Here is a 27806-nt window from a genome sequence, read left to right as displayed (position 1 = left end):
GACCAGAGGCTGCCTGCCTCTGGGGCTTGGGGACAGGCAAGATGGCTTTTAACCCTATGTGAGCCTCCACATGTGAGCTGCATTGACAGCCAGCCTTGGATGTCCCTGGTGGGTTTTCTGTGCACCTGGGAATTGAACCCACGGCTTTCAGAACACTTGACAAGCACTGTAGGGACTGAACTACATCCCCACACCAGCTTTTTAACTTTTTGAGGGCCATTCATTCATTCATTCATTCACCAGTCAGTGATGCCTTCTGCCCAGTGCCAACTCAACGTAAAGATCTGGGGATATAGAGATGGCTGTGCTGGGGTCCCCAACCTCATTAAGCACAATGACCCCAAGTGCTAACATCATGGAGCACCCACCACACACTGGATAATAACAGCAAGCACATGGATGTGATCTCCACCTCATACCAAGAACGCCAGGATCGTGGTGGTAAGCTTCCCACAGGCACGTAACTGGTGGGCGTAAGGACTGGGGTTGGAGCTCAGTAGGCTGGCAACTGGCACCGGGGTGCCCCTTGGAGCCCTGCCTTCCTGTCTGTGGCAGGCATGTGAGTGACTCACCTCAAGTAGCTCTGACAGAGGCAATTTATCTCAGGGCGTGGCTAGGTGGCCTCAGATGGGCAGCTTTTGTTTATGCCTTATGGTACTTGACCACTCTGGAGCAGAGGTGAGGGGACCTAGCTCAGAGGCCTCCCGAAGACCAGAACAGGATGGCAGCTATCAAGGGGACACATTTGGCTGTTCTCAGCAGATGCTGTTAGCCTCTTTCTCCTTGCTGTTTCCAGAATAGACCAGATCTGCTTTTGTTTTGTTTTGTTTGACTGGGTAGGTATCTGGTCTTGATCTCACAGGAGAGATGACCATGAACTTGCTGGTGCTCTTGTCTCCACCCTGCAGTGATGGGATCACAGGCACACGCTAAACACTGCCGTCCTGGGTTTTGTGGCCTTGGGGATCCAACCAAGGGCTTCCTGAACGCTAAGCAAGCTTTCTACAAACTGAGTCCCATGTCAGCCCAGATTTGTTTTGTTTTGCATTTTCCCACCCCAAAGCCTCCAGTGAAGGCTCTGACTGGTTGGTGAACACATCTCTAATCACACAGCTAGACTCTGCCATGGTTTCATTCTAGGTTTGAATAACTCCAAAAAATGTGCACTTTAATTATACCCCTCTCTCTGATGATAAAGTTGGCAGAGGGAAGAATTCCCTTGATGCCCAGGTCCAGGACAAACTAAATGTCAGCTAAGGGCATGGAGTAACCTTGAAATCCACTGATTGGAGACAGCTGGTATGAGGAAGCTTTTCTTTTAGATTTATTTTTATTTTATGTTTATGAGTGTGTACTATGTGTGTCTGCTTCCCTCAGAGGTCAGAGGAAGGCATTAGAACCTCTGGAACTAAGGTAACAGATAATTGTGACCCTCCACGTGGGCGCTGGGAATCGAACCTAAGCTGTCTGCACAAGCAGCAAGTGCTTCTAATTGAGCAGCCAGGCATGAAGGAATGGATCTTAGGTGATTCTGCAATTTTGTCTCTTTAAGACCCAGGGCTCTTATGCACAAGCCAGCCTGTAGGATCTTCAGAAAATTCCAGGGTCAGGGAATTGGACTGGACGTGACAAACAAGCAGAAAAAGGCCTCATAGGTTTCAGCTGCCCCCGGCTCGCTGGGCTCTCCACCCCCTCATTTATTTATTGCAATGCTGTTCCCGGGGCTCCATGCTGTGTCAATACTGATAAAAGCAATCGTCCTACAAACAGGTGCAGCTGGGAACTGCCCCTTGGACAGCTGCCAGGGAAATGTGATCGCTGAGCTGGAGTGACCTGCCCCTGCCCAGCCCCCTATTGGGTTTCAGTCAAGGCAAGTGTCCTTGGGCAGTTCCTGTGGTCTAAAGGTCCAGCCTGGCCTCTCACTAAGCATCATGGACTCGGTGGGGTGTGCACAGGAAGCAGCAAGGGCCCCAAAGAATCATCTGTTTTCTCTTTCAGTTTCTTCCAAGAAATTCGGACGGACCAACTCCCCTCCAAGTATTTGACAATATTTCCCAAGAACATCACCAGCAGATATTTCTAGGTAGGAAGTCTTTGTTAATAGGGGGTATGACCATGATCACAATATATCCTGCACATGTGTGAAAATGTCATAAGGAAATTTACTGTTATGTACAATTGATATATACTACTAAAACAAAAAAGCTCTTCAAGAATAAATATAACATTTTGAATAGTAAAAACAAACAAATCAGTATTGGGCGGGGCATAGTGGCGCAGGCCTTTTAATTCCAGCATTTGGAAGGCAGAAGTAGGTGGATTTCTCTGAGTTCAAGGCCAGCCTGGTCTACATAGCAAGTTTTAGGCCAACGAGGACCACATGAGACTACCTCAAGAAAAATAAATAAAAAATAAACGTGCCCCCCTCCGCCCCGCCCAAGCCACCGGTTTCCATGTTCACACACTACCAATGACCTGACCCAAAAGGTATTTTCTGAATACCAACCAGGACCTCACTACTGGATTACCTAAATAAACATTTTGAGCCATCCTCCGTTACCCACGATGCACTGGGATGCTACCAGACTCTGGTTTGAAAGATTGTATTTCATCACCCCTCCCCCATTTGTGTTTGTCCCCCAAGCATCACTTTCCGTGGTCTCCAGGGTACTAGCCTCTCCGGAAATACCCTGGTTGGGCGGGTAGCCAGTGCTCCCAAAGGACAGGCCTTGACAAGGCTGCGGGAGCGAGCGAGCCGCGGGGCGGGCCTGGCCGAGAACAGGGGCGGGTACCCCGGCTGTCACATGTCGCAGAGTTGCTCCTGGGAGGGGAGGAGGTTGCCATGCAAATGGTGCGGCCTACAGGGCGCGCGGGAGGAGGGGGGGCGGCTTACCCAGGGGCCCTCTGGTTGCCAAAACAGACCATTCCCCCAGAACAGTCGCCTGGAAACCGGCGCTGTCATAGCAGCCTCAGCGTAACGGTGAGCCAGACTGCTGCCAGGAGGTGTGCGGGGTCAATATGTGCAGAGCTCAGCATCGCTCTCTCTGCCTTCCCACCAGTCTCCACCTCGGGGAAGGGCGTGGCGGCTCAGCCTCCACCAGAGAGGAGGGGGCCATAATTGGATTGGATCGCTCCAGAAACCCATCAGCTGCTCTTCTCTGGGGACCGGGGGTTAGGGGGAGGCTGCAGACTGTCTTTGTGATGGGCCTCAACCCCTCTCACCCTGCAGCCCTGCCCTGCCCCGGTGTGGCTAGGCCTTGTCTGTCGTTCCTGGTCTGGGACACAGTAATGCAAGCTCCCTATAGACCAGAAGAAACAGGCGTCCATCATTTAACCATAAGAATGGAATCTGGCTCTGCTGGAAAACGTGGGTGATGGCTGGGGAGATCTGACTCCCCCTGGGGGGCTGGGAATACCGCAACTGATGGTCTGTGGTCACTACGCAATGTTTATGGACTTTGTTCTTCCAAAACCTTGTCTGTCTTTAAAATAGTGTGTATGTATGACGGTCCTTGTGTGTGTGTGTGTGTGTGTGTATGCATGTATACATATGAGTGCCTGCAGGCCTGTCAGAGGTCAGAGTGTCAGGTTCCCTGAGGCGCTGGAGTAAGTGACTATTGTATTGTGAGCTTCTGAGACTTGACCTGGGGTCCTATGCAAGAGCAGTGTGTTTTTTTAACTGCTGGCTTGTCTTTTCAGCCACTCAAGTTTTGGGGTTTGGTTTTTGTTTTATTTTGTATTTTGATTCCAGGTCTTTCTATGCAGCCCCAACTGGCCTAGAACTCACTATGTAGACCAGGCTGATTTCAAACTCAGACATCTACCTGCTGCTGCCTCCCAAGTGCTGGGATTAAGTAAGGGCGTGTACCACCCATAACCGTACCTGGCTAAGATTTATTATTGTTGGGTCCTCTGTGTGGGCATCAGATACCCTGAAGCTGGAGTTAAAAGCCATTGTGAGCCACCTCGGGTGGGTGCTGGGAACCAAACTTTGGTTCTCTGCAATGGCACTGCTAGACCATCTCTCCACTCTTGACTCCCTCCCACACGCAGGGCAGGAGTGAGGGTTCAGGAGGATCAAGAGTTCTAGGTCATCTTAAACTACAAATGAGTTGAGGTCAGCCTGACCTGTGTGAGACTGTGGCAGTACTGTAATTAAATCATCTCACATCTGTAGGGGAATAAGCCAAGCCACAGTTTGGGGGAACATTTGTCATGTCTCATGGGCACCAGCGTCCTTTGATCAACTGTCCTGTGTGTGGGTCTTCCGACCTCATAAATCCCACTTTCCCAAAATAAAGGACAGATATTGACTTTCCCAGATATCCTTGCAACTACAGTGTAGGCATGAGACCTAGGTTCCACCAGTCAGAGGCACACATGTGAGGTTTTGATCTGGGAAAGAGCAAATGAGCAGATAAACAAAGGAAGAACTTGAGGATCGGGGGGCTTCCAGAGCAGCAGGGAGGCTGCACCACAGCTGGGGCAAGAGAGGGGAGACAGGGCTGCAGGTCAGCGTGTAGACAAGGCTGGCCTCCAACTCACAGAGGTTGTAGACCAGGCTGGCCTGTAACGCACAGAGATATGCCAGCTTCTGCCTCCCTAGTGCTGGGAGCAAAGCTGGGCTTCCAGCTAAGATTTCCTTTTTTTTTTTTTTTTGTTTTGTTTTTTTTTTTTTTTTTTTTTTTTTTTTTGTGTGTGTGTGTGTGTGTGTGTGTGATAGTAGTTCAAGGACAGCTTTGAATCCGTAGGAGCCCAGTCTGGGTTGCATGAACCCCTGCCTTATTAAAAAAAAAAAAAAAAAAAAAAAAAAGCTGATGGAGAGCTCAACAAGCCGGGTGTGGAGTTGCTCGAGGTGTAATGAGATCAGCTGGGGATGTGGACGCCAGCTCTAAAAGCTGGACTACCACCCGACCACTCAGCAGCACGCTAGCGCCAGCAAATTCCAAGCCCCGCCCCCAGCCAGCACAGCCCCACCCACTTGTCTTCTGATCCAGTGCTGGCCACGGGCCTCTCAGGCGTGCACTTGGCTCATCATGCCTTGTGACATTGTCCTGACTGTTACCCAACAATCCCATTTTACCTTGAGCAAGGGTGACACACACATACACTGTGACTCATCTATTGTTCTGCCTTCTCGCAGCTCTGGCCTCCATGGCACTGACTGTCCCTAGGCTGGCATGTGCTAGAGCCTTGTTCTACAGCTATTTCTCAAAGGGCAGGTTTGTCATCTGTTGCCCAGCAGAGTCGAGTGTCACAGTTCATATAACCTTTGCAAACCGGATTTCTTATAAGAAATCCAGGGAAGCAGGGTTTGTCTGGTGGCCACATGTACAAGAAGAGTGCTTGATTGGGGCAGCAAAATATGTTTTAAAGAAAAAGCCCACTTATTGATTTATTTTGAGGCAGGGTTTCATGGACCCCAAGTTGACTTCCAAATCCCTGTCTACTTCAGGGTTGCCCTGAACTTTTGATCCTCCTGTCTCCATTTTCACCCTCTTGCAGGGTCTTTTTGTTGTTCTATTTTGTTGAGAGACAGAGTTTTTAACTGTTACCCTAGGCTAACTTGAGATATCCCAAGGCTAGCTTCAAACTCACGGGAGACTGCCTGCTTCAGTTTTCCAAGTGCTGGGATTGCAGGTATGAACCATCCTATCTGGTTTAAAAATATTTAAAAGAACCAGTGAGAACTCACTTGCCCTGCTATGGATGTCTCTGTTCTATGGTGGGTAATCCTAACATTGAAATGCAGTCGACCAAACCAAGTAGATGGAATGGACTTCTCCCTAGGTGGAGAAGAACCTAGTGGAGCATGTCTGTGAAAACAGCAACAGGGAGATAGAAGCAGAAGTCTCCTGAGTTCATGGTCACCTTTTGCTACATAGGGATCACCCTGGGCCACTCAGGGCCTTGTCTCAGCCCAAATGACCAAAATAATAACAACAATAACAACAACAATAATAATTACACAGACTGGATCTGTTAGGGATCCTGCCTCTGCTCAACTGAGTGACTCGGGACAGGTCACTCAGTGTCTCTGAGTCCTGGTTTCTCTGGTAACTGAGGTGATCAGCTTGGGAAGAAGCCCTCACAGAAGGGCGGAGCAGTAAGTCTGCCAGTGTTGGCATCTATTTAGGTCTACAACTCCTTATCTATGACTCCAAATGCCTAGAAGGACTGAAGACAAAATATATTTAGCACTGAGACCTGAACTGAACTGCCTGCCGCCAGCTGCCTTTATTCCCTCTCCTGATTGTCCAAAGACTTCTCTGCAGGGTTTGACTATAGTGCACCATACCATGCCCTGTGGGGCTGGAACGAAATACTGTATGGTCTGGCACTGTGCTGCTTTCTCTGAAGTTCAATAGCAAGCCAGCCATGGCGGCATTGGCCTGTAATCCCACTTCTTGGGAGGTGGAGGCAGGAGAATGAGGAGTTCAGGTATAGCCTTGAACACATAGCAAGTTGGAGGAGGCCAGCCTAAGCTACGTGATACCTGTTTTTAAAAATAAAAACAGGGTTGGAGATGGTTCTGTGGTTAAGAGCACATCCTGCTATTACAGAGGACCTGAGTTCAATTCCCCGTACACCCATTGGCTGGCTCACAAAATCTATAACTCCATCTCCTGAGGATCTGGTGTGTTCTATTCTGACTTTGTAGGCATGAGGCACACACTTGGTGTACTCCGAATTATGGAACACAATCTCTTCCCCATAATCTCTCCCCAAAACTGTGAGTGAGCATACTCACAGTTGCTGACAGAAGCTCATACTCTGTAGCCCTCACTGGCCTGGAACTCATCATGTAGCCCAGGCTGACCTAAAAAATCTCAGTGAACTTCCTGCTTTAGTCTGTTTAGGATTAGGATTACAGACATGAGGCATGGCTTCCAGCCGCTGGTCCCCAGCCTAACTGTTCAAATGGCCCCTAAGGACTTAGAGCCCGTCTTTCATCTCCTGCCAGTAAAAGTATCTACCTACTTTCCAGCTGGGCCTCCCCAAGGCCTGTCCCCTGTCCTTGCCACTCTGTGCCTCTCCATTCTTCATCCTGTTGAACTACCCATGCCATGGTCACCCATGTGGATATTTGGTGATGTCTCCTCTCCTGAATGGCCCTAGCAGTCTGGACCCAGCCAGCAGTTACCTGCCTGTGGGGATGAGTTAATGAGAGAAGTGGCTGAACTTCTTTGTGCTCCAAATACTGTCTGCGGACAGTCTGAGCAAACACCTGGCTCACTGCTTCCACCGTGCTGAAGCCCTGGGTTTTTCTCCCTAGAATTTTCCCAGCAGACCAAATCCTAAAATAAATGCTCTTATTTGCAAGACAGCAGCAATCTCCAGGGAAAAGACCAAGGAGTCCTCAGAGCAAGTTGGAAGCCACTGTCAGGGGCTGTCAAGACTGTGTGTCATTTCCCTTTGGCCCAGGGCTGTCATAGGACTTGGGGTCAAGTTACAGCTCTTCCCCGGCAGCGAGATGATCTTGGGGGCAGCCCCTTGTGACTTGCAGCCTCCCGTTTCCTCATCCCAGAGCAGAGATCATGAATGCTGTTTGGCAGGGTTGTGGAGAAGATTTGGTGAGATAATGGGAGGAGTTTGAACACTGGCAAGTGTTATACACATGTCAGTCTGTTGTCATCTGCACGCAGCAATGCTTGTCAACTTCCTAAGAGCTAGGTGTGGCATCTTCTATTTTCTTTCATTTCCCCTAAGCCTGCCCTTCCCTCCCTGTTTCCCGAAGTCAGGGAGTAAAGTCTAAAACATTGCTAAGCAGCCTGCATGAGGATCTGGGAGATAGAAGTTGCATAGCAATGACAGCTAACATGCCAGCATATGCCAACTGCCCTGACCAGGACTCAAAGCCTGGGCCTTGATACCAACCCTGTACCTGCCATTTGCCAGGTTAACAGTGTGATGTTTTTCTTTCTTTCTTTTTTTTTTTTTTTTTTTTTTTGGTTTTTTGAGACAGGGTTTCTCTGTGGCTTTGGAGGCTGTCCTAGAACTAGCTCTTGTAGACCAGGCTGGTCTTGAACTCACAGAGATCTGCCTGCCTATGCCTCCCGAGTGCTGGGATTAAAGGCATGCGCCACCACCGCCCAGCAACAGTGTGACCTTAGATTAGGTTAGTGCTAATGGACTCATGTCCTCATCTGTCACACACTGTGGTGGTCATCAGATCTATTTTCCAGGAGGTCATTGTGCAGGTAAAGGGGTTGGGGTGGTGTAGGTAACTGACCAGGCAGGCATGAATCAAGCCTGCTGACAGCATGGGTGGTTATTATTTTACTGTTATGATCTGAGCTTCTTCAAGAAGGATCATGAGGAAATCAGCAGGCCTGGAGTGAGAGGCAGGATGTCTGGTCCTTGTGAAAACTGGACAAGTCTTCAAAGATGCTCAGACCAGCCCCAGGGCCAGCAGAAGTAAGACAGCAGTCTGTCTGGTCATCATTTGCTCTGGGTGTTGGTTAGATTTTCAGACTAGACACTGTTGGGTAAGAGGTGTGTGGCCTTCACATTTGGATATCCTGCTGACATCTCAGGTGGAGGATGCCCCAGGCCCCAGACACAGACAGCTCACACTTTTTTTCCTCCTCTGCTCTGGGGATTAAAGCTGGGGTCATATACTTTCTAAGCAAGCCTTCCATCACTGAGCTGTATTTGTACCTCTCTACTTCTCACTGTTTCCAGACAGGCTTTGAGCTTTCTTATCCTCCTGCCTCAGCCTCCCAAGTGGGTGTGTTTATAGGCCTCAGCCACCAGGTCCCACATTTGTTTTTTTACAAATTTAATCTTATTTATTTATTTGGCTATAGGGTCCGAGGTATGAGAAGCTGACCAGAAGCTGGGAGGGGTAGCCCCTTCTCATCCGTTGCTGGGTCACCAGCCCACCTGAGGCTAGAACGGCCCTTCCCATCTCTGCATTGAGGTAGCTCCAGCTTAACCCTCCACAAGTACAATACTGAGGGTGCCCATCTTCCAGGCAGACCCCAGCCCAGACAGGAGGGTGGCAGGAGAGGCAAGGAGAAGCCCCAGCTTCAGGAAGGGTACATCCTGCACCCCAACAAATTAATCTTACTTATATTCTTAATTTTTATTATTTTGTGTGCATAGGTGTTTTTCCTGCATGAGTGTATGTGCACGGCATGTATGCAGTGCCCTCCAAGGCCAGAAGAGGGTGACAGATCCCCTGGAACTGTTAGCAATATCATATGAGTCTTTTTCTTTTTTCTTTTGTTTTTCAAGACTTTTATGCAAAATTTCTTAAAAGATTCATTCATTTATTATAAATAAAACATTCTGCCTCCATGTATGTCTGCATGCCAGAAGAGGGCACCAGATATCATTATAGATGCTTGTGAGCCACTGTGTGGTTGCTGGGAATTGAACCCAGGACCTTTGGAAGAGCAGTTAGTGCTCTTAACCTCTGAACCATCTCTCGAACCCTTACCCAAAATTTTTAATCCCTTCATCCAGTAAAGTCCTTGTTTACACAGACCTCTAGCTCTATCCCAAGGATTTGATGTCATTGAGCTGTGACCCCCACCCCTTCCTCCCTTGTTTCCTGTGTCTTTTTTCCAATCAATCAGATCAGACTGCGAGGTCAGTCCCCAGCCAAGAGTAAAACACAAGCATGATGGCTGTGCTTTTATCCCAGCACTCGGGAGACAGAGGAGGCAGATCTCTTGAGTTCAAGGCCAGCCTGGTCTACAGAGTGAGTTCAACCACAGCCAGGACTACACAGAGAAACAGTGTCAGAAAAAATAAACAGCAAACAAATAAAAATTATGTTCCTGGTAAAGCCTTTGTTTACACAAAGGCCTCTTGCTTTAAGGATTTGATAACTTGGAGTAGCGGCCCTTTTTCCTGCTCCTCCATTAGTATGCCAGTTCTTTTCCGACTAGCCAATAGGATAAGAGTGTGATAAATGACTGAAGCCAATGGGGAAAAAACACAGGCACCACTAATATATGAAAGAGCAGCCAGGCGGAGAGGTGGTGGTGTGAAACTTTAAACCCAGCACTCAGGAGGCAGAGGCAGAGGCAGGAGGATTTCTGCGAGTTCGAGGCCAACCTGGTCTACAGAGTTCCAGGACAGCCAGGGCTGTTACACAGAGAAACAAAACAAAAGCAAATAAACAAAAAAGAAAGAGCAGCCACTGATTTTAATCGACGATCCATCACTCCAGTTCATTTTCTGTCTGTCTGTCTGTCTGTCTGTCTGTCTGTCTGTCTGTGTCAGGGAGCAGGTGGGGAAATCAGAGGACAACCTGCTAAATTCAGTTCTTCTCTCCATCATGAGTCTTCTGAGAATCAAAACCATATCTCACTCAGGCTTGTCAGCAAGGGCTTCAACCCTCAGAGACATCCTTTTGGCTTCAGTACCCCCTCCCTATCCCTTTTTAAAAGACAGGGTCTTTCTACGTAGCTTGCATTCACCTGGAACTAGTTATGTGGACCAGGTTGGCCTTGAACTCAGAGATCCAATTGCCTCTGCCTCCCTTGTGCTGGAATTAAAGATGTGTACCATCTTTTTTTTTTTTTTTTATTTTAAAACTTTATTTCTGCAAAGCCAATCAAGAAGTGTTGGAAGGAAAAAGTGTAAAAGTTATCCTTGCATATTTGGGAACTTCAGCAAGCACTTAAAAGTTTGAGAAAATGAGGACTTAAAACAGTTTAATCAAAGGCAATACCCAGCGATGTGTATTTTAAAACAATAATGATGTCCTTTCTTAAGCAACATTCCTTTTTTTCCCCTAATAGCTACAATATGATACAGTACGCAACAGCTCACTTGAAAGTGCTAGAATCAGAGGGTAAAGAACGCCATAAGCCATCCCACTTACATTTCCTACTATACAATGCCTTTTTGGCGCTTGATAAATCAAGCATTCATGTAGCAATACATTCAATAGAAACACCTCATACTTTGGGTTTAAGATCCTTGTCCCTCCAGTTCCGATGTCGTGACATCTGACTCTTCATCATTGTAAATATTTTCAGCCATCTGCCATATCTGCATGATGTTATCTTCAGACACTGAGCAAATGACCCAAGGCTCATTGGGGTTCCAACTGAAGTCTGAGATCTTGGCAGTGTGTCCTCCATGAATAAACAGGAGTTCTGGAGGCCCATCTTCTGCATCTTCTGCTGACTGTTCTTCTCCAATTTTACTTAAATCCCACACATTCAGGCGGCGATCAGTACCACTTGAAGCCAGAATAGTTTCATTATGTGGAGACCAGTGAACCTGGAAAATTTCATCCTTATGCGATTCAAAAGTATGGAGTTTTAGTTTTAGATTGCGCAGATCCCATAAAGCAACAGTCTTATCTGCAGAGCCAGTTGCTAGAATGAACTCGCTGTAGGGATTGAATGAGAGGCAGTTGACCTCAGCAGTGTGTGCATCCACCAAATGACTTGGCTTAGAAGTGGTATTGGATCTGGTGTCCCATATCATAAGTTTCTGATCATCAGCAACAGATCCAAACAAGGACTCATGCAGCAGATGCCAGGCCACATCCTCTACAACAGCTGAGTGGCCAGTAAAGATTGCTTTAGCATCCACAATTTTGCCTTCCTTTGGTCCTGCATTTATATCCCACAGGCAGACAGTATGGTCATCAGATGCACTCAGGAGATGTCCACTCAAATTAGAATTCCAGGAAAGACCATAGCCTTCCTTTTGGTGACCTCTCAATCTAAGATCAGGATTACATTCTCCACTTGGATCTGGTTTAGCAGGGTGTTTTGTATAGTCAAAAACCAAAACATCAGAAGATGGTGTTTTTGTGGCAATGATGTGAGGATTCTGTGGCATATAACGAGCACGGTTTACTTCTCCTTCATGATTAATTTTAATTTCACATTCAATTTTTCCTGTTACGGAACCAAAGCCACCAAATTCTCCCTTGTCACTGTCACAATGGGAAGCATCAAACTGTGCATCATCATTGGGAATATGAACTCGAGCAACCACCAGATGATTCTGCTCGTCAGATGTATGAGTGCCCAGCACTAGCCAATGAAGGGCATAATCCTTTCCTTCTGGTTTAGTCACTTCAGGAAGCCACTGAACGGTAAGACTGGGCCACTGAAGAGCATGGGTCATAACCAGGTCATACAGAAACGGTGTATTCTTCTTCCAGATTTTATATTCTTCGTTGATGACACGCTCCTCGATGTGTACCATCTTACTCTGTCCTGTATTTTAAAATTTAACCATAATTTTTGTTTGTTTGTTTGTTTTTTGAGACAGGGTTTCTGTGTTTTGCTCTGGAGCCTGTCCTGGAACTTGCTCTGTAGACCAGGCTGCCCTCTAACTCAAAGAGCCCCTCCCCCAAATTCTGGGATTAAAGGTGCAGACACCTTTGGAAAGGGAACCACACTAAATTGATCTCACTGTTATTTTGATGGTGTACAAACAAACCGGCTGCTTGATGGTAGAGTGTTGCATTTGAATGAACTTCAAGATAAAAACAGGAGACTTCAAAGACATTTTATGCTCTGGGGTGGGGTCGGGTGTGGTTGCTGCTGGGTCGGCTTTGTGCCTGCTCTGGGGGAAAACATGTGAGAGTTCTGAGTGACAAAGTGACACGCGCCACCCTCTTCACTATTTTCCTCTTCCCTGTCAGCTGTTGACAATAGTAATAGTAGCTCTTCCTGCCGTTGAGTGAGTAGCTCTACCTGTCTGTCTGACCTTGAGTCCATCATTTATCTCCCACGTTTGGTTTCTTCAAAAAAAGGTGTGTGTGTGGGGTGGGGATGGGGGACTGGAGAGATCGCTCAGCAATTAAGAGCACTGGCTGCTCTTCCAGAGGACCCGGGCTCAACAATGCTCAACTCCCAGCACCCATGAGGAGACTCACAACTGTCTTTGACTCAGTCTAGGGGATCTCTCTCTCTCTCTCTCTCTCTCTCTCTCTCTCTCTCTGTCTCTCTCTCTCTCCTCTCTCTCTCTCTCACACACACACAAATGAATACAAGCAAAACATGAATGCACGCGTAAGAAGTAGTGGGCTGGACTAGGGCGATTTCCTGGTGTACTGATCAAGCTAATTCATGTTAAAGTGTAGATGACTGATAGCAGCTTAATGTATTGCCCTCCTGTGGGTGGGGGAGCTTTTAAAGAGTTGGAGTTTCTCATGGGGAAAGAATGCACATTTGTGCTTGTAGTTTCTAGGTTGGTCACCTGCTGAGTGGGGAGCTGTGTGTTGGGGGCTGGTCACTGTGACCCTAGGCCAGCTGTGACCAGGGTTATTGTGCCCTGGAAGGATAAAGCTGCTCGTTTTCCTCTCTAGCTCACACCACCTTCATTTTTTTCTGGGCAGAGGCCAAGATCAGGGATTTTCTGAAATGGAAAGTGTCTCTCCAGGAAAAGCCACGTGTGTGGCCTTGTCCCCCGAGGCAAGGGGTGTGGTGGGGGATGTTCAGAGTTCATCTACTTGACTTCCAGGTTCTCAGATCAGGTCCCACCTGGGCGAGGCACCTGGGCTGCAGGCCATCAGCTGTCTGCCAAGGCAGGGGGTCCAGACATACCTATACCAAGGAGAGCTGAGCGCTTTCCCATAGTTGGAGAGGCTGCTCCAAGCATGTCTGCTTTAAGGTGCAGCTTCATTTCCAGGGAGGTCTGAGACAGGGTGGCCCAGAGCCACTGCTGGGCATACCAACAGGAGAGGCATGCTGGGTTGAGAAGCGTGGGCTGGCTCCTCCAGTTCCATGAAAACATGGCTTCCCAGCTTGGTTCCAGCCAGCACCCTGGCCTCTGGGTCTCGGTCTGTCATCAGAGTCTGCCTTCAGTGACTGTCAGGGAGGCAGCCATAGCTAGTGGTCCAGACCCTGTCTGCTGGGCTCTGAGTCCACCAAGGGTGGGGTGAGTCTTGCTTTGTGGTCTCTTCACATCCAGCCAGGATAGTTTCTCCAGATCTGCTGCTGATAATGCCTGAACCTCACCTTGAGTACCAGGAGTGTCACTCAGAGCCCAGGCTGCTATCTGCCCGGAAGATCAGAGTGTGTGAGAAACCCTCGGAAGACCTCTGAGGGAAAGATTCATTCATTTAGGGTGTGTGTGTGTGTGTGTGTGTGTGTGTGTGTGTGTGTGGCTTTGAACTCAGAGATGTAGCTGTATCTGCCTCCTGAGTGTAGTGATTAAGATCCTGTACCATCCCCACACTGGAACACTGGACCAGTCTTTTTTTTTTTTTTTTTTTTGGTTTTTCGAGACAGGGTTTCTCTGTGTAGCTTTGGAGGCTGTCCTGGCACTCGCTCTGGAGATCAGGCTGGCCTCGAACTCACAGAGATCCGCCTGCCTCTGCCTCCAGAGTGCTGTGATTAAAGGCGTGTTCCACCAACGCCCATCGTGATTTTTTACCGTGAGTGTAAAAGGTTGAGACACTCAGCGGCAGAGAGCTCAGGCTGGGTTGACTCTGAGAGGGGAGAGTGGGAGAGCAGGCTCAGCCAGTCAGGAGCTGCTGGGGGCAGCTGCTGGGCGTGGCTGCAGAGCCCCGGGTCCAGGTTGAGAAACTGGGGTTTCAGAGCCTCATTGAGTCACTAGTTAATAAGAACAGCATCCTGGGCTGGGGTCACACAGTTAGCCTATTAAATCCATGTGCCTGGGGCTTGTCCTCAGAGAGAGGGGACAGGTGACACAGCTTACCATTGGGTATTTCTAGGCAAGAAAGGTAGGAGGTGCCTAGCATGTGGGAAGTCCTGATTGTCACCCCAGAACACAAACAATGAAGGGTGATGGCACAAACCTGCCATCCCAGCACTATGGAGGTAGAGGCAGGAGGACAAGGACTTCAAGGTCACTCTCTCCACATAGCAAGAAAAGAAAGATGAGAAAGACCCTTTCTGTATTCCTGGGATGCTGGCATTTCTGGGCCTCATGATGTCCTTACCCACTGGGTCCCCTAATTGTCCTGCCCCTGGATTTCAGATGTAAATTGGTTATTGTAATGTAGTGTATAGTAAGTTGTGTAATGTGGATAAAAGAAAAACCCAAAGTTCAAAGCTAAATACTTATTGATATTATTTTCTTTTAATTGTTTTGTTTTGTTTTTCAAGACAGGGTTTCTCTGTAGGTTTAGAGACTGTCCTGGAACTCTCTTTGATGACCAGGCTGGCCTCAAACTCACAGAGATCCACCTGCCTCTGCCTCCCGAGTGCTGGGATTAAAGGCGTGTGCCACCACTGCCCAGCTTGTTGATATTTTTTATTTATTTATGGCTTTTTTTCCTATAGAAGGGAAGGATGGCAAATGTCCAGTTAGGATGTGTTGCAGGTGAGTGGAAGCAGGCAAACCTAGAGGGGTTAGGTTTCTTTTTCTTTTCTCTTTCTTTTCCTTCCTTCCTTCCTTCCTTCCTTCCTTCCTTCCTTTTTGACAGGGTCTCACTAAGTAGATCTTGTGGGCCTGGAACTCTTAGGAATCCTCCTGCATCTACCTTCCACGTGCTGGGATTACCTGTTAAATTTATCTAAATAAGAAGGCATGGGGACAGGTGAGATGGCTTCCTGAGTAAAATTACCTGCTGCCAAACCTGACACCCTGAATCCCAGGAGCCCACACAGTAGCAGGAGAGAACTGATTTGTGTAAGTCATCTCCTGACCTCCACACACCCACTGTGGCAGGCATGACCACTCATGCATACACACAATAAATAAATAAATAAATAAATAAATAAATAAAGTGTAAAAAAAAATGAGGTCTGGTGTGTTCGCTCAAGCCTTTAGTTCCAGCAGAATAAATGAGCCAAGCATGGGGCTGCATACCTGAAATTCTGAAATTCCAGCACTTGGGAGGCTGAGGCAAGAGGATTGAAGACTCAAGGCTAGCCTGGGGTATAGTCAGAACTCACTGGATGTATGTATTTGTTTTTTAAGTATTTATTTTTATTTTGTATATGTGGATACACAGCTTTTTCTGCACAATGTGCTTACAGAAGCTGCAGTTACAGACAGTTGTAAGTTACCTGATGTGGGTGCTGGGAATTGATCCCAGGTCTCTTAATGGCTCAGCTGTTTCACCAGCCCCCAGAAATCACAAACAACAACAAAAAACAAAAACAAAAACCCCTACCAAAATAAGGAAGAAGTAAGAAGAACAAGGCCCCAGGAATTAGGTCAAGGTCTGGGTCTGAGGTGTGGGTATGTGTGAGGTTGAGGTATATGGACTTGGGGCTTGGAATGAGGGTACAAGGGTGTGGGTCTGGGGAGTTTTAGTGTGGGGTGTGGGTTAGAAGTATATAGTTTTAGGGGATGGGAGCATGAATTTGTATGTTGAGGAGTTGGAGCAGGACTACCATTGCTGAGGTCTAGTGCTTGGACAGGGATATGACCTGCACCAAGTACTCGTGGCCTGGTCCTCCTGAGCTTCCTCAGTGTGTTCTAGAAAAGACCCATAATGCAACTTTCCAACAGTGCTGGTTTCTGAACTTCTCTTGAATGCTAGGGTGGGCCTCCAGGTGACTCCATACACTAGAGGTCCTGTTTGCAAGAGTGACAATTGTTACAACGCCTGACATATCTATATCTATATCTATATCTATCTATCTATCTATCTATCTATCTATCTATCTATAGATAGCTATATCAAAAAAAATTAGCCAGGAGTGAAGGCTTTAGTCCTGGCACTCAGGAGGCAGAGGCAGGAAGATTTCTGTGAGTTCAAAGCCAGCCTGGTCTACACAGTGGCTGGGTCAGAGGAGGATGGAGATTAGAGAAAGTGGGAACAACGGAGGAAGTAAGAGAAAAGATGAATTTGCATAATGATGAATTTACATAAAAATGAAACCCACTACATTATAATCTTACTGAAGAAAATTAACAAAAATTTAAAAAGTATACCACCCAGGGCCAGCAAAATGGTTCAGTGAGTAAAGGTTCTGACATCCTGCATTCAGTTCCCGGGACAAACAAGGTGAGAGAGAACTGACCCCCACAGCTTGTCCTCTGACCCCCAGGTGCTCACTACGGTGGGCACACACACACACACACACACACACACACACACACCACACACACGATTCCCAAACTACAAAGATGGAGGTTGGAGAACCTGGAGTCCAAAGCCAGCCTCAGCTGCATTGAGAGTAGGAAGCAAGCCTGTGCTACATGATATCCTGTCTCAATAATCCCCTTCCCAATTAAAAATTAAATAAATGAACATTGTTTTAAAACTACATGAAAATAACCACTTCAGGTAATTACTAAAGCAATAAAATTAACCAAAGGAAAATAGAAGAAAAGATGAAAGCACATTTGCATTAAGGTTTAGTTCTTGCTTTGTTTTGTTTGTTTCAAATCTGGGTTTCCCTGTGTAGCCCTGGCTGTCCTGGAACTCACTCTGTAGACCGGGCTGGCCTTGAACTCACAGAGATCTGCCAGCCTCTGCCTTCTGAGTGCTGGGATCAAAGGTGTGTGCCACTGCCACCCAGCTAAAGTTTAATTCTTGATGGTACCCTGGCTGCCCAGGGTGCTGGCTGGTGACTAGCACTTTAGACTAGACAGGCATGGGTTATTTCCATTGGCTCAGCAGCCTCTGGCGGGCAGTGTGATTCTGCAAAGATGAGGAAAAACCCCAAGTGGACTTGTTTGTTTATATTCTGAGTGTTCTTTATAGGGACTGGGGCAGCAGAGGACAGCAAGGCCACCTGGCAGGCCAGTGCGCTCTGCGTGGACACGGGGAGGCTGGGCGTGGGTAGAGTCGGGTCAGGGGAGGTACTGGCTGCTGAAGTGAGGCCCTAGTGTGCCAACTCTGGGGCCCAGATAGGACAGAGGTGGGAAGGAGGAGGTGGAGCCGGTTTGAGGGTTGGAGGACAAAGCTGCCTGCAATGAGCTATTGAGCAAGAAGAACTTATGGGAGAAGTTACCTCTGTCCTATTAGCAATATATTGTTATCGGACCTGTTTAATCAGGGAACCTCCTGTCCCCTTCTGTTCTCAGATACAAATTCCAAATCCTAGATGCAATTACAGGATATTATTGTCTGGGTGCAAGTGCTGACTGGCAGCATCGTGGGTGGATGCTGTACACCAGCCCCAGATCCATGTACACCATAGTCTGGGTGTGTTGTGAGCTAGGCACTAGAGGTGGGCAGGGTCTATAGGCATCCAAGGTGCCCTGGGGGTGTGGGGCAGAGTGAGTGGGTTGGTGCATTGAAGGCTCACCCAGGCAAGCCTGACCCCCCAAAGTTCTTTGTCCATACAGTACTTTCAAAGCAAAGGTTAGAGCTAGGTGTGGTGTCACACATCTGTAATCCCAGTTTTGTTAAGGCAGGAGGCTCAGGAGTCCAAGGCAAGTCTTGGCTACATAACTGGGGAGGCCAGCCTGGAATATGGGAGACCCTGTCTCAGAAACAAAGGACAACAAACAGCAAGAGCTGCTTTAGGTGCTGGTCCTTTTTGAGGCTAAAACAGACTTTATTTTTTGGGGTGGTGGTGGTGGTGTTTCCAGACAGGGTTTCTCTGTGGCTTTGGAGCCTGTCCTGGAACTAGCTCTTGTAGACCAGGCTGGTCTCAAACTCACAGAGATCCGCCTGCCTCTGCCTCCCAAGTGTTGGGACTAAAGGTGTGCGCCACCAACGCCCGGCTGACCCATTTCCACCTGTGTGTATATGCAGGCATTCAGCCTCCAGCCCTTCAGATTGCAGGATAGTCCCAGGTGGGGTCAGCTTCCCTCACCCACTTCTTAGGACAGCCACTCTCACCCAGGGGAAGTTGCTACGTAGACTTTCACCTCTGCCAGTTGGTTTTGTCTACTCTCAAACTTCATATAAATGGGGGCGTATTGTATGTACACCTTATGTCTGGCTCCTATTTAAAAATCTTTTAGCCTTTATTTTCTTGGTGTTTTCTCCTATATGCACATATGTGCTCCACGTGTGTACAGTGCCCTGGGACAGGAGTTACTGATGGCTGTGAGCCACCATGTGCGTGCTGGGAACTGAACATGGGTCCTCTGGAAGAGCAGCAATTTTTCCCTGAGCCACTGAGGCATGTCTCTGGTTTCCTCTTCCTTATTTGTTTGTTTGTTTGTTTTTGAGAGTTTTGTTGTGTGGGCATGCCTGCACTTAGACATCTATTGCCCCAGTCTCCTGGAGTGCTATTATGCTGAGCTAGCTGTACTCTTTTATTTTCTTCACTTTTTCTACTCCCCTTCCTTCTTCTTCCCTCTTTCCCTCCCTCTCTCACGTAGCCCTAGCTGCCCTCACACTTGCTAGGTAGCCATGGCTAGCCTTGAGACTTTCCTGCCTCACTCAGCTTTCTAAGTATTACAGTTACAAGTGTGTGCCACAAAAATCACACACACACACACTGTCCTTTGAAACAGGGTCTCACTTTGTAGCCCTTGGTTGGCTTGGAACTCAATATACAGCCCAGTGTAGCCTAGGGCTAATAGATAACTACCTGCTTCTGCCTCCTGAGTTCAGGCATTAAAGGTGAGCCACCACCACTCCTGGCCTCTGTTCCTTTGGAATGATGAAACGGGGTCTCATGTAGTTCAGGCTGGCCTCAAACTTACTATACAGTCCTGACTGACTTTGAGTTTCTGATCCTCCTGTCTCTGCCTCCCAAGTGCTATGATTCACAGGTGTGTACCACCATGCGTGGCATGCTCATCAGCTTTTGAAAGAGAAATTTCATAAATATAGATCCATAATTCTTCACTGGAATTCCTGGAGCTGGGGAGAGTTTTCCGAATTCAAAATCACTCACCGTTTAGAGGATGTCAGCGGATTGAACTGCGTATTGTAAATGGGCAGGCAGGTTCTGGGACAGCACTGGGCAAACAGAGAGCTCTCTGAGCGAAGTCTATGAATATTCACGTGCCGAGAGGTGTAACCAATGACGATAAATAACTTCACCTCAGTTCGGGTCCATTTTCTTGCCAACCGAGTTCACTCGGGGTCAAGTTTTGCAGCCAAGCACGCTGTGATAACACAGGCTTTATCTAGCCTGAGGCTTTCAAAGCCTCAGGGAGTTTGAAATTGAGAATAGAGGACGGCTGATAGCTGGGACCTGCTCGTTCCAGTCAATTCTGTGACTCCACAGGAGACAAACATAACAGTGCTCCCCGGCTTCATACAAAGGGGATGGTACTGTATACACACCATGTGTGTGGCTCTGTATGATGACGGGTGACACAAAGCCCATGGGAGTGTGGCCTGAGCAGGGTCCTGGAGCTCCATGCAGTAACTGTGCATACATGCTCCTGGATGCTCTTCTAGATTCTCTACCTTAGCTTTGGTTTTATGAAAGAAACCCGACTCACTCACGGCCGGCTGGGGAAGTAGTTCATTCGGTGGAGTGCTTGCTGCTTATCTGAGCTTGTGCACTCCAATGAGGTGTTGAGGGTTCCATTTCCAGCCAGGGCTGTGAGGAAGGAAGCAAAGAACTGGGGGGGGGGGGCGTGCGGGTGCAGATCGACGTGTAGCCCTGTAAACACAACACTCAGGAGGCTGCGTCAGGCGGATCCGAGTTCAAGGAGATTTCATGAAACCTTGTCTGAAAACAGAACAAAACTCCTAGAGATGAAAGAGGAGGAGAAAGGCCACTCGCCCAGCTGGGAAATGTTCACTGGTGAAAGTTGTCCTTAGCCTGAGCCCTCGGCCGTGGGCCAATTTGTCAGTCCTTTATCTCACAAAATTACCCAGGCTTGAACATGAGATCCTCCTGCCTCAGCAACCTTACTTCTCTAAACCGGAATTACAAGTGTGGGTCGCCGGGCCTGGTTTATATCGAGTTCTCTAAACTGTCTTTTTATCTCTGTCCATAATTTCTGTGGTTAGGGAAAAGGGAAACAACCAATGCAAACATGCCCCAGTTGTTAGGAAAAGGCTGGGGGAGAGCGCTACACACACTTTCTTAGCACTCCTGAGCCTGGAAAAGCCCCTCCCTGCTCAAAGCCAGGTCCTTATTTAGGCAGAGATGTCCCCAGCCGGCCTTCCAGCAGGAATCCTTCCCTAAGCATCTCCTCCTCCCTCCTTCACCGTGTGGCCAGCTGCAGCCGGCTCTCCCCTGGGGCCTCCCTTCTCCCTGGTAGTGTCGGCCCAGGCCAGGCTACACATATGTACCTCGTTAGAGGCCGCCAGCACCAAAGCCGGCGCATCTGGCTGCGGCAGACAAAGTGCACTTTTGGGGCAGTGAAGGGAGAGGTGCACGTCAGGACAGGCCCCGCAGGGCTCTGCTGACATCTGGACAGTGGAGGTGGCTGGTGGCCGCATCCGTCCTAGCCAAACTGGCCCAGTCCCTCCATGCTTCAGAGAGCTCTTGCTGACTGGCCTTCCCCACCTGAAGGCTTTGGAGGCCGAAGCCTGCATAGGACAGAGAGGCCAATGTTCTGCTGTTGGGGGAGGCTTGAGGCAGGAGATTGCTTCAGGACCTATTGTGAGAACAGGACTACTACCCAGCGACTACCAGCTTATGGTGGCCAGGCTTTGTGGCGTGGCTTCAGGTAGCCGGGGCTTAAAGTAGATAAGTGTGTTAGAAGGCATACCTGAGGTCCCTCCTGGAACTCCAGGACACCAGCAGGTCCCGTGTTGTAACATCATGTGTCAGCTTCGGGACCTGAGAAGGTCAGGGTCAGAAGCAGCCTGCCAATTCCTGCCTTCAGGCTGAAGCAGCTGTTCCTAAGGTCCTTGCTGAAGTTGGCTGGAGATGAAAGTCACTTACCAACCAATGAAAGCCCCAGCAGACAAGCCCCAGCCTTTCCCAGCTGAGCTGCAGCCATGGTCCTTAGTAAATCTCTCTTACAGAAACCCCAACCTCACCCCATCCCCAGCCTATGCTCCCATCTCTCACCTCCTCCAAGCCTCCTGCAGTGAGCAAAAGTGGCTGCACACTTCCTTCTAAAGCCCCCCAGAAAGAACATAGGGTCTCGTGACTGGAAGCAGCCATTAGGATAGAAGTTCAAAGATAAGAGTGTGGGAGGGCTCAAGGCCCTCACTGTAGGGTGGAATCTCAGAGACAGGGTCTCGTAACTCAGGCTGGCCTTGGACTCATTGTGTAGCTCAGGCTAGCCTTGAATTCCTGATGCCCCCCTGCCTCTGCTTCCCAAATGCTGGCATTACAGACATGCGCCACCACCATACCTAGTTTTAGGGTAGACCTTCTTACAAAACTATTTTAACTTCTGTGATAAAAATAATCAAACAAAGCTGGAGAGCTGCCTCAGGGGTTTAAGAGCACTGGCTCTCAACTCGGAACTACCCAGAGGACCTGGGTTCCATTCCCAGCACACACAAATTAATCAAACAAACTCCACCCATGCACCCATGGAATGTATGTAAGGTGTTTGGGGTGTAGCTTAGTTGGCACAGCGTGTCTCCAGCATACACAAATGCCTGGATTCATTCCCAGCATTGCATAAACCCAGCATGATGGTTTAACCTGTGATCCCGGTTCTTGGGAGGTAGAGGCAGAAAGATCAGAAGTTCAGGCTCATCCTGGGCCACACAGGGAATCCATGGCCAGTCTTAGATATATAACCTCTGTCTCGAAAGTAAAAAAGACATTAAACATATATTCTGTAAAAGAGTTATAATGATAAAACAATCCTGTTCCTAATTCAAATAAAAAAAGTTGTAAAAAAAAAAAAGAGAGTTATAACGTGATTACATATGTAATGGAGAAGGGGGTTTACAGTTTTCTTTTGGGAATAATTTTTTTTTTAATTTGGATTTTCAAGACAGGGTTTCTTTGTGTAGTTTTTTGGAAGCTATTCTGACACTCACTCTGGAGACTAGGCTGGCCTCCAACTCAGAGATCCGCCTGCCTCTGCCTCCCGAGTGCTTGGATTAAAGGCATGTGCCACCAACGCCCGGCCTAATTTTTTTTTTTTTTTTTTTTTGAGATAGGGCCTTACTATGTAGCTCTGGAAGGCTTGAAACTTGTTATTTGTTTTTTAAGATTTTTATTTATTTATTATGTTTACAGCATTTTGCTTCCATGCATATCTGCACACCAGAAGAGGGCAGCAGATCTCATTACAGATGGTTGTGAGCCACCATGTGGTTTCTGGGAATTGAACTCAGGACCTCTGGAAGAGCAGTCAGTGCTCTTAACCTCTGAGCCATCTCTCCAGCCCGGAACTTGTTATTTAGGCCAGATTGGCTACAAACTCACAGAGATTCACTTGCCTGGACCTCCTGAGTGCTAGAATTAAGGTCATGCACCACCACATCCAACTCAATTAATTTTTCTTGAGACAGTGTCTCACACCATAGATCCAGTTGGCTCGAAACTCACCAGGTGGCCCAGGTTAGCCTGAAATGGTGGCAATCCCCCTGCCTCATCCTCCCAAGTGTTTGGATTATAAGTATAAATCATTAGCGCCTGGTTAATCTTCCATTTATAGAAAAGTTGCAGAGACTTCCTCTAAACCCTTCGCCCACGCCTTCAAAGATTAGTGTGTTGCATAACTTTGGCAAATGCACCCTAGTTAAGAAATTAATATTGGAACAGAACCATGAACTAAACCAGACCTTTCCTGTCACCATTTTCCCCAATATGTATGTGACTTAACGCTTGCTAACTATCCACATTAGGAGAAAGAAAAAGAAATAGATACAATTAACTTCAATTATATATGTATATATATATTTACTTATTGCTGGGCATCCATAATTCCAGAACTTGGGATATGTGGAATATGGAGGCAGAGGATCAGGAGTTCAAAATCAGTCTCAGCTGCACAGGGAGTCTGAGGGCAGCCAGGTCTACATGACTGGATTCTGGGAGTGTCTGCAGAACTCATATACATATACCCTTACTCACAAACGCACATACATATATCCCTAGGTTTGCCTGATAACTCTGCACTGCAAAAAAGGAAAAAATAAATTTCAAGATAAATTGAAATAAAATTTAAAACTAAGTCTTTGAGGCCAAGGGGGCAGAGGCAGGCAGATTTCTATGATTTTGAGGCCAGCCTGATTAACTTAGTGAATTCCAAGTCAGCCAGGGCTACATCGTGAGACCTTGTCTCAAAAGCAGAAGATAACAAGCTCTTTTTGAAATGGATGTGGGCTGTGCATCCCCAGCACATAAAACTCCACAAGATTGTTGTATCTGAATTATTTCAAACTGCCTTACATACTTTCAAAAGATTTATCTTATAATTTTAATGTGTGTCTAGGGGTGTGTGCATATGAGTTTAGGTGCCCTCAGAGGCCAGAAGAGGGTGTCAGATTGATCTCAGGGCGCTGGAGTTACCGGTGATTGGGAGCTGCCATGTGGGCGCTGGGGACCAAACTCTGGTCCTTTCTCTGCAAGAGCAGTAAGCAGTTTTAACTGCTGACCTGCCTCTGCAACTTCTTCCTTACATATTTCTGACAACTGAATTGAGTTGTTAAATTTAAGATGACAGAAATGGTCAGCCAGATGGCTCAGTGTGTAAAGCCACCTACTGCCAGGGCTGATGACCCAAGAGTGATCTCTGGAACCCACACGGTGGAAGGAGAGGGCTGGTTCTTGCAGGTTGCCATCTTACCTCCACATTCATGCAACAGCGCTGGCTGACACAATGCCCCTCCCAGCCCAGCCCACCCCACAAATAGATAAGAATAAAAAAATTTCTAAAATGAAACAACATGTAAAATTTTGGTTTCTCACTGGGTGCTAGGTGCTGGGAATTGAACCCAGGTCCTCTGGAAGAGCAGCCAATGTTCTTAACCATTAAGCCACCTCTCCAGCCCCCTGATTTCTCTCTAAAAGATCTTGTCTATCTTCTGTGTGTGCATATCTGCATACATGTTTGTACACCTACAGATCAAATGTGCTGCTGACCACACCAGAGGCAACTTGAGGACCTATCCTCTCCGACACATGGGTCCCTGGATTGAGTTTAGGTCAGCAGGTTTGGCAGCAAGCACTCTTCTTCACTGAGCCGTCTGGACGGCCCCACCTTGCTGTTTGAGGCAGGGTACCTTGGATGAAGCGTGACTGGCTGGCCACTTGACTTCCCGGGTTGGGATGGCAAGCATGTGTTCCTATGCCTGGCCTTCTACCTGGGTGCTGGGCCCAGTGCCTCTGTGGCAACCGCTTTAGTGGATGAGCCATCTCCCCAGGCCCTGTGCTTTTGCTGAGACACGGTTTCATGTAGCCCAGGCTACATCAGAATGAACTTGAACTGATCCTCCATGTCCTGCCTCCATGTCCTGAGTGTTGAGATGACAGGCCAGGCACGGCCACCAGAGCCTGTTTAATGTCTCCAACCGTGCTACCAACAGGGACATATACATCCCAGCTGTCTTGTCTTGCTCTCTGATGGGATTACAGTCATGTGCCAAAAAGTTTAGCTGTTTTTGTTTTTTTTTTATTTTTATTTTAAATTCTGTCTTCTTTTGCAGTTCTGAGAATCAGACCTAAGGTGTCATGAATGCTGGGTAAGTACTCTCCCACTGAGTTTCTTGTCTAGCCCTTGACATTTTAGAATCATTCAAATCTAGGCTATTTGGCCGCCCCTCACCTTTCACAAAGCAACCGATGCCAATTTGTTCTCAAAGAGGAGGAGAGCATGGAGGGGGCTGTTTTTTCTATTCATAGTGCATGTGGGAGCTCCCATGGAGTTAGTAATATATGTGCCCACAGGTTGGGACACCCTCTTCTAGTCTCGAGGTACCTAGGAAACCTAATTAATTATGGAACCTAGGAGCACGGTTGAGTTAATATAGAATCAAGGCCGAGGGAGTTAGATGTCTCGGGAGATGTTTGTGACAAGCTGTGGGGTGCTCTAGTGAGTCACCGCTCTGCTCTTTGAGAGGCACAATTGCCTCCCCGGAGGCAGCAAGGCCACTGGTCTCTCATCAGCTCCCCTCTTCCCAGGCAGGGCTGGAGATGCGCACAGGGCTGGGCAGCCCTCCCTCCCCACTTCCCTGGTTCCCTTGAGAGACTGTACACTCTGTTCATCCTTGCTCTCATCATAGCAGAACTTCCCAACAGCCTCCCACTTCCCAGAATGCAGTTGGGCATCCACTGATGATGCTACAGACCAATTGTACCCTGGGGACCTCTCTCTCTAGAGAGAGGCCTTCTGGGAAGGTTTCCTGTGGTCAAGCCCAGCTGTGCTGACAGGCTCCTTCCCAGACATCACCCAGGCCAGTTCCTGTAATCAGAAAAGCCAAGACCAGAGAGGACAGATGGGCACAACGTCCCTTCCGTCCCTGTGCCATGCTTTGGGCAAGGATACTTGACATCCTTTAGCCTGCTGAAGTGTCAAAACAAGCTGTGTGGTTGGACATGGGAGTGCTGGGATTAAAGGCGTGCGCCACCAACGCCCGGCAGGTGCATGTCTTTAATTCTTGGGCTTGGAAGGCAGAAGCAGGTAGATACCTGAGTTCAAAGCTACCCAGGTCTATGTATCAAGTCCCAGGCCAGTAAGGGCTACGAAGTGAGACCCTGTCTCAGAATAACAACTAATAACAAGATTTGATAAGTTTGAAGTCATTCTCAGATATATATAGTAAGTTCAAGGTCAGCCTAGGCTACAAGAGACCCTGAAATAAAACAACCCCCCTCCTAAAAAAAATCTTACAAACACATTAAAAAAAAAAAATCAAAGCTGGGCATTGGTGGTGCACGCCTTTAATCCCAGCACTCGGGAGGCAGAGGCCAGGGGATCTCTGAGTTCGAGGCCAGCCTGGTCTACAGAGCGAGTTCCAGGACAGGCTCCAAAACAATACAGAGAAACACTGTCTCAAAAAACAAACAAACAAACAAACAAAAAATCAAGCAGACGCTACAATCTGAGACCCAGGGAATTAATTCAGAGGCCAGTTTCCTCTCAAAGAGAGATTATTGACAAAGTCCCCCAGCCCAGGGAAGACATCTTCCATCTTCCCGTGGGGCAGAGGAGGCCACCGGCTGTCATGAAGGCAGCCTGACTGTGGGGTCAGTAACCCCAATACTGAGCTTCTGCTTGATAGCCCCTCAGGGACCTGTGACCTCCCCGAACATCACCGAGGGTCCCACAGTTGGTGGGACACCCAGACCCACTCTGGCTACTGACAAAAAGGATGGAGGCGCCACAGGAAAGCTGCACTGGGAAGGTGAGAAGCCAGGGGAGGGGCCCCAAGTGACACAGCACAGCTCTTCTACAGGGACACCCCAATTCTTTCTCCGAGCCTTGGAAGCCAAGACCAAAGTCAACTACAGCCATTGACTCTCTTGTGGCTTCTGCTTCCCAGTGGCTTTCAGCTCCTTGTTCTTGCCCACCACTGTCTCCCTCAGCATCCCCAGCACATCGGTGTAGAAGGAAGTGGAATCCTGATGGCTTGGGAAGTCACTGTCCGAAACAGAAGATCCCCGGAGCAGTTTAATGGTCCTTCCTGCCTGCCTACTCAGCTTGTAAATAGATACCTGTCTCAGGCCAAAGCCTGGCTTGGGCTTGGTGGCTAGGGTGTGGCTCCCAAGACCAGCAGCAGAGGTCAGGCCTGTGGGCGTGGCAGATGCAGCTCACCCACAGGGAGCAGCGCCCACTGTCCATCCAGAATGAGAACTGTTTTTATAGAGGGAGGATAGCCTAATGCAATTAACTCGGTCAGTTAATGGGCTGCTGCACGAGGGACACCTGCAGGTCCTGTGTTCCCCCGGGCCTCTCAGCTGCACCACACACCCTCCTCACTGTACTGTGCACTCAGACACGTGGATGCTGGTGTTTTGGGGCCCATCCTCATGGTTCAGCCTGCTCTCAACATGTCCTGTAGAGGGTGGTCACCAAAACCCTGGAGGGTTCGGCAAGCTCAGAGCCAGTGTGTCTGTGTGTGTCTGGGGGGGGAGGGGGGAAGGGGGACAGGGCTGCTTACCTGCAATGGG

General features: G+C 48.2%; 1 protein-coding gene and 1 long non-coding RNA gene across 2 annotated transcripts; one reads left to right on the top strand and one right to left on the bottom strand.

The window, feature by feature from the left end:
- On the top strand, window positions 1-27806 carry LOC118239494. The gene is made up of 4 exons (XR_004771820.1): window positions 1-441; window positions 1771-2083; window positions 25343-25378; window positions 26918-27806. It is a non-coding gene; the product is annotated as an uncharacterized LOC118239494 (long non-coding RNA).
- On the bottom strand, window positions 10644-12171 carry LOC100752761 (histone-binding protein RBBP7). The gene has a single exon (XM_027394432.2). It carries the CDS (start codon window positions 12103-12105, stop codon window positions 10930-10932), a length of 1176 nt encoding a protein of 391 aa, XP_027250233.2. The 5' UTR covers window positions 12106-12171; the 3' UTR covers window positions 10644-10929.

The sequence above is a fragment of the Cricetulus griseus genome (assembly GCF_003668045.3).
Source record: "Cricetulus griseus strain 17A/GY chromosome 1 unlocalized genomic scaffold, alternate assembly CriGri-PICRH-1.0 chr1_0, whole genome shotgun sequence".
NCBI classification, from domain to species: Eukaryota; Metazoa; Chordata; class Mammalia; order Rodentia; family Cricetidae; genus Cricetulus; species Cricetulus griseus.
This window is presented reverse-complemented; position numbering and strand designations above follow the sequence as displayed.

Excerpts from the sequence above, each read along its gene's own strand:
- LOC100752761 (XM_027394432.2), bottom strand. The coding sequence starts at position 12,105 with ATGACCCATGCTCTTCAGTGGCCCAGTCTTACCGTTCAGTGGCTTCCT.